Source organism: Bufo gargarizans, chromosome 7 (genome assembly GCF_014858855.1).
Source record: "Bufo gargarizans isolate SCDJY-AF-19 chromosome 7, ASM1485885v1, whole genome shotgun sequence".
NCBI classification, from domain to species: domain Eukaryota; kingdom Metazoa; phylum Chordata; class Amphibia; order Anura; family Bufonidae; genus Bufo; species Bufo gargarizans.
The window spans coordinates 114,418,360-114,432,736 of NC_058086.1; the positions used below are offsets into that span (position 1 = coordinate 114,418,360).

A 14,377-nucleotide genomic window follows, 5' to 3' on the forward strand; every position below is an offset into this window, starting at 1 on the left:
CTACTAGCAGAAGGACCTGGCTTCGCACAGGTATATTTCATCTATTTCATTTAATATTTGTGTGTGTCGTTAAGATATTCACAGTATCCATTATAACAGTGACATCTACAGTACTAGACCCCTTTAACTGTGACCTCCACAATGACCTGCCCCCTTAATAGTAACATCCACAGTGCCCACCCCTTTAACAGTAATCTCTACAGCTGCCGCCATTTTATTAGTGACCTCCACAGTACCCCGTCTCATTAACAGTAATTTCCACAATAACCCGCCCCCTAAACAGTGACCTCCACAGAGCTCCATTCCCTTAAAACGCAATCCCCACAACACCCCACCCTCTTAACAGCGACTTCTACAGCACCCAGCCCCTTAACAATGACCTCCATAGCAGACCGTCCCCTTAACTGTGACTTTCACCCTCAACAGATACCTTCACAGTGCCTGCCCCCTTAACAGTGACCTTTACAGCATTACGCCCCCTTAACAGTGACCTGCACAGCAGCCCGCCCCTTTAACAGTGATCGCCGCAGCATCTCTCCCCCTTAACAGTGACCTCCACAGCGGCCGCCCTTTTATTAGTTACCTCTATAATACCCCATCTCCTTAACAGTGATTTGCACAGTGGGGTCTACAGCAATCTTCCCCTTAACACTGAACTCCATAGCGGACCATCCCCTTAGCTGTCACCTCCACAGCAGCCTGCCCCTAATGTGGCCAGGTGGCCAGAGCAGTCCGGCTTTCAGACTCCCTGTCCTCCGTTCGGCGCAGGGCCTGGATGGACACAGGGATGTCCTTTTGAACCGCTCACTCTCAGACAGCAGCACTGTGCTGTCTGTGAGTCAGAATAAAGTCACCCTCCCTCCCAACCCTGCAGCTGACAGAAGTTGATTTTTGAATCTAAGAAATAAGATTGGCACACTAGTATCTGGAAGTAGAAGAAGTATGATTTGATTGGTATGTATAGGTAAAAAATGGTGATAAGAGAGTATCATAAAAATATATATAAAAAGGGGGTAATAAAAGTATCTTTAATGTTGATCAGGGGAAATGAAAATGTATATAAAAAAAATGTAAAGAAATGAGTCAAATGTCAATTGATCGCAGATGATAAGGTGAAGATGGTCCGGTTTAGTCTTGCTCCATATAAGCGATACAAATGGTTAAATTAAGATGCAAGTTCATCAAGTGTGGAGAAAATTAAGTAAATATGACTCTAGTCAGGATGTAGATAGTTCAAATAAATGTCATATAATGTCATACCATATGCCTCCAAACAGGATATATGCAGTTCATTTAAATATCATATAGATAATCAGCAGCCTGTAGCCAGTAACAGTGGCTTAAGTAGATAATATTATTGTGAGATCCTGTGTATAATGTATATCCAATAAATACAAGTAAAAATCAAAGTAAAAGTCAGCGGGCTACCACAGAGGAAAAAGGCAGTAGATTTCAAAACGCGTCTGGATGCCCTGCCAGTCTGCCAAATTTTTCTACTACCCCCTTTTTTATATATATTTTATATATTTTTTTTTTATGATACTCTCTTATCACCATTTTTTACCTATACATACCAATCAAATCAACTAGTGTGCCAATCTTATTTTCAAAAATCAATAATTTTCTCCATTTGTCTGAGGGTCTCAGTCCTAGATTAGAGCACCTATCTTCATAGATTTAGCCAGGTGAGCCACCATTCCTTCCAGAAGTTGATTTTTACCTTCATTTTTTTAATCCCTGTCAGCTGCTGAGTGTGGTGGTGGTGGGGGGCGTGACCTAACCGGGTCAGGGGTGTGGCTTATTAGGACCTGGGGACAGGGTTCTTAAGTCTCTCTTTTGCCCCCTGAACTGTGACCTCCACAGCACTCGGCTCCCTTAACAGTGTAATCCACAGCACCCCAGCCCCTTTAAAGCTGACCTACAGCAGTGAAGCAAAATGGCTGTGTTGTTATGGAAACCTGGAAATGTTACGGAAACTGTGTGTATGTGGAGACTAAGGGCCTGCGAGCTGCTCTTGGCTGATAAGGGTCATGTGACCAGGCTTCTATTGGTTAATTAATTTTTTGGAAATATCTTAGGAACTGTAGGTGCTAGAGAACTGAGACCTGTTCTAAAACCTTCCCAGAAACCTGATGTACCTGTTTTCGTGTTTGTAAATGTGACGGTGCTGATTCTTTTAGCGGAAATACACACATACATACACTTAGCTTTATATATTAGATAATAATAACTGTTACAATGGTACCTTCTCTAGTTCTGGGTTCATTGGTGTTTCCATCTTTTCCCTCATTAGGTGAGGAAGGTTTTTCTTTTGGCTCTGTAAAATTAATATTTTTGTGACTATCTGTGTTTTACATTGGACAATTAGTTTATTGTAAAGAAAAATCTATATCTGTTTGGTTTCACTAGACTAATATGATTTATAAGTGAGAAAACAAAAATGAATCAGCAGCAGGTGGGCAGAGATGACCATAAGCTCATGAATATAGGGTCTCATTGGCATGTGCGGGAACTGTTCAATACAAGATTTTGGCAAAACGGCTGAATGAATTAAAGAAAGCGACCCAGCATTTTGCTAAAGAGATCTGTCACTAATTAATAGGACACCGTAAAACCGGTGACAGATTTCCTCTAAACCAATCCATTTCAGGGCTAGAAGTGCTTCTTCTCTTGGGTTACAAAAAAACAGTGATGCACAGTAAATGCCAACTTGCATTTTACATCCAGAAAAAAGCACCAAGGATTTAAACTGCAAGTTTGCATGTACCATATTACCTGCCTTTTGTAACCGACAAAGAGCCACCACTAGCCTCAAAATTTGTTGTTTTAAAAGAATTCAATAAAGGAACCAATTTTTGTTCTTTGCACCTGAATAGATGTCTGCTTATGGATTTTCACTTTCCATCAATCCCTTACCATTGCACTTCATCTACAAGGCAGGCTACTGTTTCCCAGGGTTTACAAATAAAGAATGTATTTGAAACTGTGGGTTTCAAATGCTATCAAATGTGTTGTGCTTACACAACCTGCTAAGGTGAGCCTCCTGACTCTTGCTTCATTAACAACATCTTCTGTGCATGCCCATCCCATGGCTCGCCCTCTCTTTGTTCAATAGCCCACTTGCCATTATTTTATTAGGCAAGTACTTGAATTTATTTTATTTAATCTCCTTACCTTTTGGAGGAGATTCAGGTTCATCATAGTCTTCCTTTGTCTTTGGTTTCTTTGGCTTCTTGGTTTTGTCTTTGTCTTTAGATGTTGGATCTATAATTGCACAGTTTAAATCCATACATTCAGATTAGAATTTATAAGTGACTTTGCAACAGTAAAATAATAAAAAAAAAATGGCACTGGCTACATTTGGCCAAAATTTTGTGACTTTTAGCCATCTGTGCATCTCTTGTCACTTTTTGTAAGTGGTCAGAAATGTGGGTAGGGGCTAGTGGGAGGCAATGTAACCATGGACGGACAGATTTGCCATAATGTCCATCAGAAATTGCTGTAAATCATGCTGCTAATCAATGCTTGCTCATAGAAGGTTTAGCCATAGCAACCATTTTGCCATATACACTAGGATTTAAATTTTTATCAATTTTTATGGGTTGAGGGAATGAAGGACAAACATTCTCCAGGGATACCAAATACTGTTTTGTGAAATTTCATAATAGGCATGTTACAAAAACACATTTATTGTAAGAATTTTTGTCCTGTTATTTTTTTTAGTAACATTAACTTTGCATAAAAATTTAACTTTTACCGTAAAAGAAAAATAAGTTCCTTTTTTCTGCCATAACCTTTAATAAATAAATTATTTCACAGGTATGTTCAGGAAATTGCACCACGACCTTCTGTATAGCCGGCAGCAGCCTTCATCACTACTTTAAAGAAGGGCACTGTAGTAACCATAGGATTTTCTGTGTCAAACTAGTACTACTATTTATTTTCACAGGCATAATATAAATTGTCATACTATAGGTGCATCTCAATAAATTAGAATATCATTTAAAAGTTTATTTATTTCATAAATTACATTCAAATAGTGAAACACGTATAACAAATATTAATTATATACAGAGTGATCTATTTCAAGTGTTTATTTAATGTTTTTGAATGAATTACTGCAATAAATTAAAGGACATCTGTCAGCAGATTGTAGCTATGAAACTGGCTGACCTGTTACATGCTCAATTGGCAGCTGACTGCATCTGTGTTGGTCCCATGTTCATATGTGCCCACATTGCTGAGAAAAATGATGTTTTAATATATGCTAATGAGCCTCTAGGAGCAATGGGGGAGTTGCCGTTACACCTGAGGGTCTTTTCTCTCTGCAATTGCTCAGCTTCCAGCACTTTGATTGTCAGGACCAGGTGTGATGACGTTTTAACTGCCTGGCCCTGTCAATAAAAGTGCAGAGGGTGTGGCGGTTGCAGAGAGAGAAGAACCTCTAGGAGTAATGGCAACACCCCCCTTGCTCCTAGCGGCTCATTTGCATATATTAGAACATAATTTTTCTAAGCAATACCGGCACTTATGAACATGGGATCAATGCAAATGCCTTAAGGTGCCAAGAGCACATGTAACAGGTCAGCCGCTTTCATAGGTACGAATCTTCTGACAGATGCCCTTTTCGATGATATTCTAATTTATTGAGATGCACCTATATTTAGTAACTGTCAGACACAGAAAATCCTACTCTTACTACAGAGCCATTTGATACAAATGGTCTGAGGTTCAGTTCACAGTACACACCTATCACATCAATTATTTATTGAAAGTTATGGCAGAAAAATGTAACTTTTATTTTCCATCTTTTCCTTTATGATAAGAGTTATTTATATTTCTAAAAAGTTACAAAAAATTAAAGAGCAAAAACTATTATAAAAATGTATTTTTGTAACATGCCTATTATTAAATATTTCAAAAGAGTATTTAGTATCCCTGTAATCATAATAACCTGTACAATATAGGGAACACATTATTTATGGTGATCAGTGAAAAGTGTAGATAAAAATGGTGCAAATTATTTTAGCTTCATTTAAGTAACACACTACTTATTTAATATCACAGAAAATCCTAGCTTTCAAATGTAGCAGGTCTATAGTATAACGGTAAATCTTCTGCCTGCTATACGAAGGTCTGGGGTTCAAATCCAAACAGAACCTCTATATTTGTTTCTTTAGTAAAAGTCTATGTGCTAGGAGAGGCCTCTCCCCAACCCATGACACACAGTATCATTAAAATTCAGTGCACTTTTAGGCCACTGACTCCAGTAAAGCCAGTACTGCCCTGATGATGGCCCTGCCAGTATCTACTAGGTATGCAATCCAGGTTCTAAAATGTGGATACAGCAAAACTCAATTTTAATGTGTTATTAAAAAAACGCTGTAGGAATCTTTTTTTGCTTGTTTAACATGTTGTTTTATTCTTTCCCTTGTTGTGTCCCTTTTTACTGTCCTCTGAACTGTATTCCGTTTTATTAAGTAGAAATATCTTGTGAGATCTTTTTACTTAAGAGAAACAACAACAAAGTAAAAATAGATCTCATTGACCCCGAAAACATGCACATTTCTTCTATATTAATACAGGCCACTAGAAGCTATACAATTATACATTATTTAATCATCTATGAAGCCTTCCTTCACTTATTCATTGGAGATATTTTACTAAAGATTGCCATTTCACAGGCTAGCCATAGTAAAACATCTGCTGGCATAACATGTGACCAATTTATTGAGAGGCACAGGCATCTTAATGAATTTGCTCCATATGTGATGTTTGCACACCAGAAACTGAAACCTACCCTTGATGCTGGTGTAGATAAATGTGTTGGGTTGTGTGACCCAGCCCCTTTCCACTAAGCCCCACCCACCATTAAAGAGTGTGGCGAGAGTCGTGTAAAAACTCAAAAAGTTGCAAATTTTTGTGCAACATACTATGTACACAAAAATACAGTGACTTTTGTACGCCAGAAAACTGGCATACCTTTTGTAAATGACCCCCATTGTGATTCATATTGTAACCAGGGGCACACATGAAGGATAACAAAGTCAATAGAGAAGCCACTAGCAGCTAGTTAGCAGCATCATCGCCCTCCAAGACCCAACCATTGTCAGTCATCACAGCACTGGAACCAGCATAGATGTAGAGCGTGTCATGAAGTGCTGCCACTGCTTATGTTAGAGAGGAGGTAGTAACCTTACCAGGATTAATATGCATCTCATTTAACAACCCTTTCTACCTCAGAAGTTTTTTCATTTTTGCATTTTAATTTTGCGCTCCCTGCCTTCCAAAGCTATAAATTTTCTATATTTCAGTTCACATAGCCATGTGAGGGCTTGTTTTTTTGCAAGACAAGTTGTACTTTCTAATGCCACCATTTAATATTGCATAGGAGTTAGTGGGAAGTGGGAAACAAATCCAAATGGAGTGAAATTGTAAAAAAAAGCTATTCTGCCACAGTTTTACAGTTGTTTTTTTCTCTTGTGGCATTCACTATGCGGTAAAACTGCTCTTCATTCTCCAGGTCAGTACGAATTTGGTGATACCACATATGTATAGTTTTTCTTGCATTTTGATACTGAAAAAAAAAAATATATAAAAAACTTGAAAACAGAATATTTTTTTAAACAGCAGGCACCCGGTTGCTATGGCACCATCTTTAACCCCTTCCCAACCGCAATCTGTATATATACGTGATAGCTGCACATACCCCGTGCAGCTACCACGTATATATACGTTCTGGCAGCTCTTTAATCCAAGCGCTGCAAAGAGCTTGGATTAAAGCTTCTGCCCCTGCCCTGTATGCTGTCACGGACAGCATACAGTGCAGTAATGCCGGCAAGGGACCAATCAGAGTGGTCCCTTGCCGGCAATCGATCCGATTGGTTAGTCTGTGCAGACTAACCAATCGGAACGCGGCAGTGCTAAAATGCCGGTTTCAGGCTCCGATCTGCGCTCTGCGGATCAGAGCCTGAAATCAGTGTCCTCATGGCCCCTTTCCCGATGCATGCAGCCCCCCCCATCTGTGCAGCGCCCCCGCAGCCCCGATCTGTGCGTGCAGACACCAAATACCCCCCCCTCCGATCTGTGCAGCCAATCTGTGCCCCCTGCATGTGTTCCCAGTGCTGCGGCGCTGCCCCCTCCTTGAGTCCGCCCTCTGCTGGTGTGACATACCTCCCTCCTCCCCCCCCTTCCAGCGCTGACCCCCGTCTGCCCCCCTGCTGTTTGATGGCGGCGGCTCCATTCCTGCGCCGCCGCCATCATCAGAGTGTCAGCTGACACTCTGCTGTAAGTTCTGTAACCCCATAGATAGTGCGGCTCCGTCCCTCCACCATCGGGGCTGCTGCGCTGCGATGGCAGCCCCGATGGTTGCCCTGGCAACCGGACGCTTTGCAAAAGCGTCCGCTGTTGCCACCTACAGGGCATCTGAATGTATTACACTTTGCAATGCAAGAGCATTGCAAAGTATAGTACAGCCATCAGCCCCACTGGATCTTCATGATCCAAGAGGGACTTGATAAAAAAAAATGTGAAAAAAAATAAAAGTAAAAATAAATAAATAAAAATGTAAAATTAAAAAAAATTGCCTTTTCCTATAAAAAATGAAAAATTTAAAAACTACACATATTAGGTATCACCGCGTCCGTAACGACCGTCTCTATAAAGATATCACATGATAGACCCCGTCCGATTAACACCATTAAAAAAATGTGTAAAAAAAGCCATTTTTGTCACCTTACATCACAAAAAGTGCAACAGCAAGCGATCAAAAAGGCGTATGACCCCCAATAGTACTAATCAAACCGTCACCTTGTCCCGCAAAAAATGATACCCTATTTAAGACAATCGCCCAAAAAATAAAAAAGCTATGTCTCTCAGATTATAGAGACACTAAAACATCATTTTTTTGGTTTCAGAAATGCTATTATTGTGTAAAACTTAAATAAATAAGAAAAAGTATACATATTAGGTATTGCAACGTCCGTAACGATCTTCTCTATAAAACTATCGCATGACCTAACTCCTCAGATGAACGCTGTAAAAATAAATAAATGAACTGTTCCAAAACAGACAATTTTTGGGTCACCTTGCCCCATAAAGTGCAATAATGAATGACCAAAAAATCCTATGTACCCAAAAATGGTACCAATATAAATATTAACTCTTTCTTTTAAAAAACGAGTCTCTGCACAAGACGATCGGCAGAAAAATAAAAAACATATGGCGTTCAGAAAACCAATCCAGCACAATCTGCCTTCCAAAAACCTTATGGCATTCCTCTCCTTCTGCGCCCTGCCGTGTGCCCGTACAGCAGTTTACGACCACATGTGGGGTGTTTATGTAAACCGCGGAATCAGGGTAATAAATATTGAGTTTTGTTTGGCTGTTAACCCTCAATGTGTTAAAGAAAAATTTTTAAGAAAATGGAAAATCTGCCAAAAATGTGAAATTTAGAAATTTCATCTCCATTTTCCTTTAATTCTTGTGGAACGCCTAAAGGGTTAACAAAGTTTGTAAAATCAGTTTTTAGTAACTTGAGGGGTGTAGTTTCTACAATGGGGTCATTTATGGGGGGCTTCCACTATGTAAGCCCCCACAAAGTGACTTCAGACCTGAACTGGTCCTTAAAAAGTGGGTTTTGGAAATTTTCTTAAAAATTGTAAGAATTGCTTCTAAACTTCTAAGCCTTCTAACGTCCTAAAAAAAATAAAATGACATTTCAAAAATGATGCCAACATAAAGTAGACATATGGGGAATGTTAAGTAATAAATATTTTATTAGGTATGACTTTCTGTTTTAGAAGCAGAGAAATTGAAATTTGGAAAATTGTGAATTTTTCAAAATCTTTGGTAAATTTGGGATTTTTTCATAAATAAAGGTGAAATATATTGACTCAAATATATGACTATCATGAAGTACAATGTGTCACAAGAAAACAATCTCAGAATGGCATGGATAAGTAAAAGTGTTCCAAAGGTATTACCACATAAAGTGACGCATGTCAGATTTGTAAATTTTGACCTGGACACTGGGGCATCAATGACCCTTGGTCAGGAAAGGGTTAAAGACCAAACGGTAATAGAAGGAGGTTAAAAAGAACCTGTCACCATGAAACACAATGCAATATGTAGGCAGTGAGTTATAGAGCTGGCAAAGCTGATGAGACTGATTACCGATGTGTAGTTTTTGCGGGAAAATGATTAGTAAAACTTGTAATTTATACTTTTGAATATCTGCTCTTTCTGTGTTCAGTTGCAAACAGGGGCCATCTTATCAGTGACTGACAGCTCTCTATGTATAGACACATGTATACCTCCAGGGTCTCTATCCGGATTGTCTGGATCAGGTTCATCATCATCCTTAATTTTCTTTAGATTTTTCCTTGAAAGCTTTTTGGTCGTTTTGCTCCCTTTTACACTTGATGAAGAAGATGATGAGGAGAATGATGACATATTCTCTTCAGATTCTGTAAGCAAGATTTATCAACAATCAATGAATCCTGAAAACTAGTTTTTGTACTTTGTATAGACACAATGCAAATTAGGCTTATAGATTGTTCTTCATATTAATACCATAATTGAATTTTATGCCAGAAGCATGTCACATAAAATAACAACAAAACAACTAAGAGGAGAAGAATTTTAGCAGATGAGATTCATTATTCCCTGCTCAGTTCTTTACCTTTTACTGTGGGGAATTCTAAAACTAACCTTAACTTCTAGTAATGGAGTGTCCACTGCTGGAAGATATCTGTAAAGAATAAATCAAGTCAACTGGACGTACTGTAGATTTCTTGAAAACGTTTCACTCGTTCTTCCAACGAGCTTTCTCAATTCTGAGTGATTGTACAAAAATTCTGGGAATAAATATGTAACTGAATCCACATCTGGTAATTATACCCAGCATTGGGTCAAAGGTGTTGATTCCATTATCCTAATTGGAGTCAGTAGGTGATAAAGACTTCCCAGAAAAAGGTGTCAAGACAGCATTATATGTGGCAGACAATAGATGTCTAACCCCCCCCCCCCCCCCACCCCACACCTCTATTCAAGCTTGGCTTCTCCATTTTTACGTAGATGGCATCCTTCACGCCTCGTTTGTACCAATCGGCCTCCTTATCCAAAACACGTATTTGACTGTCTTCAAAGGTGTGACCTGTTCCTTTTAGATGTAAGTACACGGCTGAATCTTGACCAGAGGTTTTGGCTCTTCTATGCTGGGCCATACGCTGATGTAGTTGTTGTTTTGTTTCGCCGATATACAGTTCTGAGCATTCCTCATTGCACTGGACTGCGTACACAATGTTACATCTAAAAGGAACAGGTCACACCTTTGAAGACAGTCAAGTACGTGTTTTGGATAAGGAGGCCAATTGGTACAAACAAGGCGTGAAGGAGGCCATCTACGTAAAAATGGAGAAGCCAAGCTTGAATAGAGGTGTGGGGTGGGGGGGGGGGGTTAGACATCTATTGTCTGCCACATATAATGCTGTCTTGACACCTTTTTCTGGGAAGTCTTTATCACCTACTGACTCCAATTAGGATAATGGAATCAACACCTTTGACCCAATGCTGGGTATAATTACCAGATGTGGATTCAGTTACATATTTATTCCCAGAATTTTTTGTACAATCACTCAGAATTGAGAAAGCTCGTTGGAAGAACGAGTGAAACGTTTTCAAGAAATCTACAGTACGTCCAGTTGCCTTGATTTATTCTTTACATATACCATGACCTGGGTAAATGAGAACCTTCACAGACACACTGCTGGAAGAGCCATTGAATGGCTATACTTGATATGTTAGGTAATGATCAGTATAAACAGCACAGTAAACTTTTATAGTATATAATAAGTGTTACGGTATAGATTCAGTTTGACACATTTTTTTCTAGATATAATCTATATAAGGTTATATACACCTTGCCATGGAAAAATATATATATTAGTGATTACCTTGAGTTCACAAAGTTACATTAAAAGGGTTTTCCAGGAGTTTACTATTGATCACCTATCCTTAGAATAAGTAATCAGATTGACAATAATACAACTCCTGGCACCCCTGCTGATCAGATGTTTTCAGGAGATGACGATCACAGCTACATACAATATGAAGTGGTCTTCCCTTGTTACTGCAGCATGCCTCAACCAATGACTGGCTCAGCAGCAATCCAAGCCATTTCCTCTGTGGCAAGTTTGGGAGCAGGAAATAGAGAGCAGTCTGGATTGGGGCTCAGCGGGTTATGATTATTTATAATGTTTAAAAGGAATGGGTCATCAGAAAAAGACCTATTGTTTGAATCATGTTTTTATGTTAATCATTTTTAGATGTTATTTTTCATTTTCCATTCCATTATTTATATTTAAACAAAAACCATAAAGTCCTGCAGTTTTCACACTGTCCCCTAAGCCTATTAGTAGGTGCCACTTCTTGGTCTGTACTACTGCACTTATCTGCTCACAGCTCTTACCATTACAGGCAGGATTAGAATGACAATTATGATAGATAGATTAGAAAAAACGGATATGTGTTGCTATCTGGTTTTAACTGGCAGAAATAATGTTGGTGACACATTTCCTTTAATCCAATCTGCTACATCTCACATACTAATAACGGGATGGGCATGTATATAGCAGCTTTAAACCAGCTTTTTTATATTGCAGTTTTCAAACTTCACTTAGAAATACGTATTTATCATTATTACATCAAGTAACTTGCAAATACACTACCTTCAATTTCTTCTTCTGACTCAAAAACTTTCTTCTTCTTAGGAATTTTTCTGGACTTTTTTGTAGGTCGTTTTTTATATTTTGGTGACGGTGACTTCTCATTAAAATCTAAAATGTATCAAAGTGAGACAGCTATTTTCATATAACATATAAATGCTGCAGTTGACCACTACAGGTGAATTTAAGTGCTACATGAAAGCTATTCAGATGATTGGCAATACTTATAATACAAGGACAGCTGCAGTTCACCGGAATTGTAGGCACTCATACAGTGTCACTTTCTGTTCTGGCTCATAAAGTGGCAGGTGAGCCCTTTATGATGTCCATATGCCCAAAAATGGACCAGGTTTGACTTCATGAGAGGTTGCCCCACAACTGAATTTTAAATTATGCTTTTAGATCGGGAAAAATATAGCAAGTTTTCAAATAGAATACAAAAAAAGGTTCCTGTGTCAATGTGTCTAGTGCTTAAAAAAGCCTCTTCACGTGCACTCATTTTTGTTGGCTGGCTTGCACAGTAAGAATAATCACTCCACTAGCCTTGTAGAGGAAGGACTGAACTACAGAGTGTGACCAAGACCAATGAAAGTAAAAAGTGGATTTTCTAAGAGGTAATCAAAAGAGCAGCAGGGGGACCATAATGAGTATGTAACAACAATATACATATAGACACAGGAACATTTTTACAAATGATTCCAATGGAAAACTTATGTTGTATGTGATCTAACAGATAAATGTCATATTTATTCATGGGACAACCACTTTCACATACTCAGTTTGTATTGCTCATGTTGTCATTTAGTTTCTGAATGCTTATCAATATATATTCATGATTTTAAATGTTTTTTAGTTTCTTAGTGCAGACACTCATACTAAGCATGCTTCACAGAATCGAATTAACAATAATTTATTTGCGATAAAATAAAATTATCGATAATGGAAACTCTTTCCTACTTACCTTATCATCTTGCAAGTCATTATTTTCTCTAAAACCACTAGAGACCTTTAAGGTTTTGAGCTAATCTCAACAAGACCTTTCACATTTGAGCACAGACATGATATGACTCAAATCTATGTTCTTTGGGGCCAATATTTTGCACCCAAACATGCCCATTTTACAAAATACCTTCTTGTTCGTCTTCATATTCTACAATAGTCTTCTTTTTCTTCCTTCTTGGTTTTTTAGATGTAGAGTATTTTGAATTCTTTTTGTCCTTTTTGGGGTAAATTTTTTTATGACGTGGAGATGGTGAGTTTCCCTCATAGGGATCTAAATTAAAGTGAATACATGCTCTTATTTTTAAAATCAACACGACTGAACATAAACAGTCAACCATGCTGAAACTAGGTCTGATCAGATCATCACTTGTTTTTTTTTGCCATTTGTCAAGGAATGTCTATAAATAAAGATATCAGTGAATAAGAATTGAATTGAATATTTTAACAATATAACAATGTTATATTTGTTATAGCTAGAAAACTCAAATCAAGAGAAAACTTTTTAAAAGTTCCAAATTCAGCAGCAAAAAGTCAATTTAAAGATATTGATGGTATCAATGACAAACATATTATACTGCAGTGAAATGCGTTCAATTTGACATCACACTTTATTACTTGCTCTGCTCAAAATCTGTTATTGTGATTATAATATATTAGAGATGAGCTAATCGATTCTAAACAAATCAAATGTTACAAATTTCCCAAAAAGTTCAGTTTCCAATTAATCTAAAGTTTTTGTGATTCAACCCACACAAATTAATCAAAATAAAGGACACTGTCTGGGCAGACTTGCTCATAATGCCTGGCAATCTGCCTCAGCCAATCATGAGGGACTGTAGTTTTAATGTCAGTGGACATGCCATAGATGTTATATAAAATACCAGCCAGGATCTGTCATGTTTTTTTAGGCTTGCACATTGGACAGATATCAGGGCTTTTATATAGACAAAAGTAAACTTAAAGGCTATGAACTCCTTTGGGGGAAATCTTTTTTATTCTATTTTATTTGTTTTGGGCTAAAAATAATTTTTTCAATTGGTCTTTAATAAAAAAATGTCAGCAGTTTTTGTTCTACAGCATTTGTTCTACAGTCACTTTCTGTTTCAGGTTGTTCTGATGACTTGAAGTATAGCCCTTATGTCTGCATTTCGGATATTGAATTTGGACGTTGATGTTAGTAAATGTTGCATAAAATATGCAACTCAATATATTGTTAATGTGAATCGTCCCAATTTTCATCATATAATTCATAATCACAACAAATCTTTTACAATTGTAATTCTGGTCCTGATAGTGTGCCACCTGATGTACTAGTGTGCATTACAGTTACTGACCATATATTGTAATAGACTCTGTCTAATTGACCTTTAAAAATACAAAAATCATAGTTCATTAAAACATTCAGTTTATTAAAAAATCCAGTTGATCACCACTGTCTTCACTGAGGCCTTTTTGTGGGTCCTTTTCTCCAAAGAGACTAAGTTTTCCTGTTGATGAGTCCTTTAAGAACAGTCATTGTTTGAACTATGATGAAGAAGAGGTTCAGGTTGAGGAGGAATATATGATTACTGAAATGTATAGCTGTGTTGGTGGTGGTAGTAGTGAAACTTTTTGCCATGGTGGGGGTACTGATAGCAATGATGATTTTG

The 14,377-nt window shown here is 37.9% G+C and overlaps 1 protein-coding gene across 3 annotated transcripts in view; it reads right to left on the reverse strand.

The window, feature by feature from the left end:
- PRG4 (proteoglycan 4) overlaps positions 1-14,377 on the reverse strand; it is a 152,455-nt gene that overhangs the window by 97,352 nt on the left and 40,726 nt on the right. The window contains exons 9-13 of one of the 3 annotated variants that reach the window (XM_044301038.1): positions 12,856-12,999; positions 11,730-11,837; positions 9,315-9,467; positions 3,175-3,264; positions 2,246-2,317 (exon numbers count right to left, since the gene is read on the reverse strand). In XM_044301038.1, coding sequence (XP_044156973.1) covers positions 2,246-2,317; positions 3,175-3,264; positions 9,315-9,467; positions 11,730-11,837; positions 12,856-12,999 — 567 coding nt within the window. The remainder of the gene's footprint in view (positions 1-2,245; positions 2,318-3,174; positions 3,265-9,314; positions 9,468-11,729; positions 11,838-12,855; positions 13,000-14,377) is intronic. The other 2 variants (XM_044301039.1, XM_044301040.1) reach the window with 2 other exon arrangements.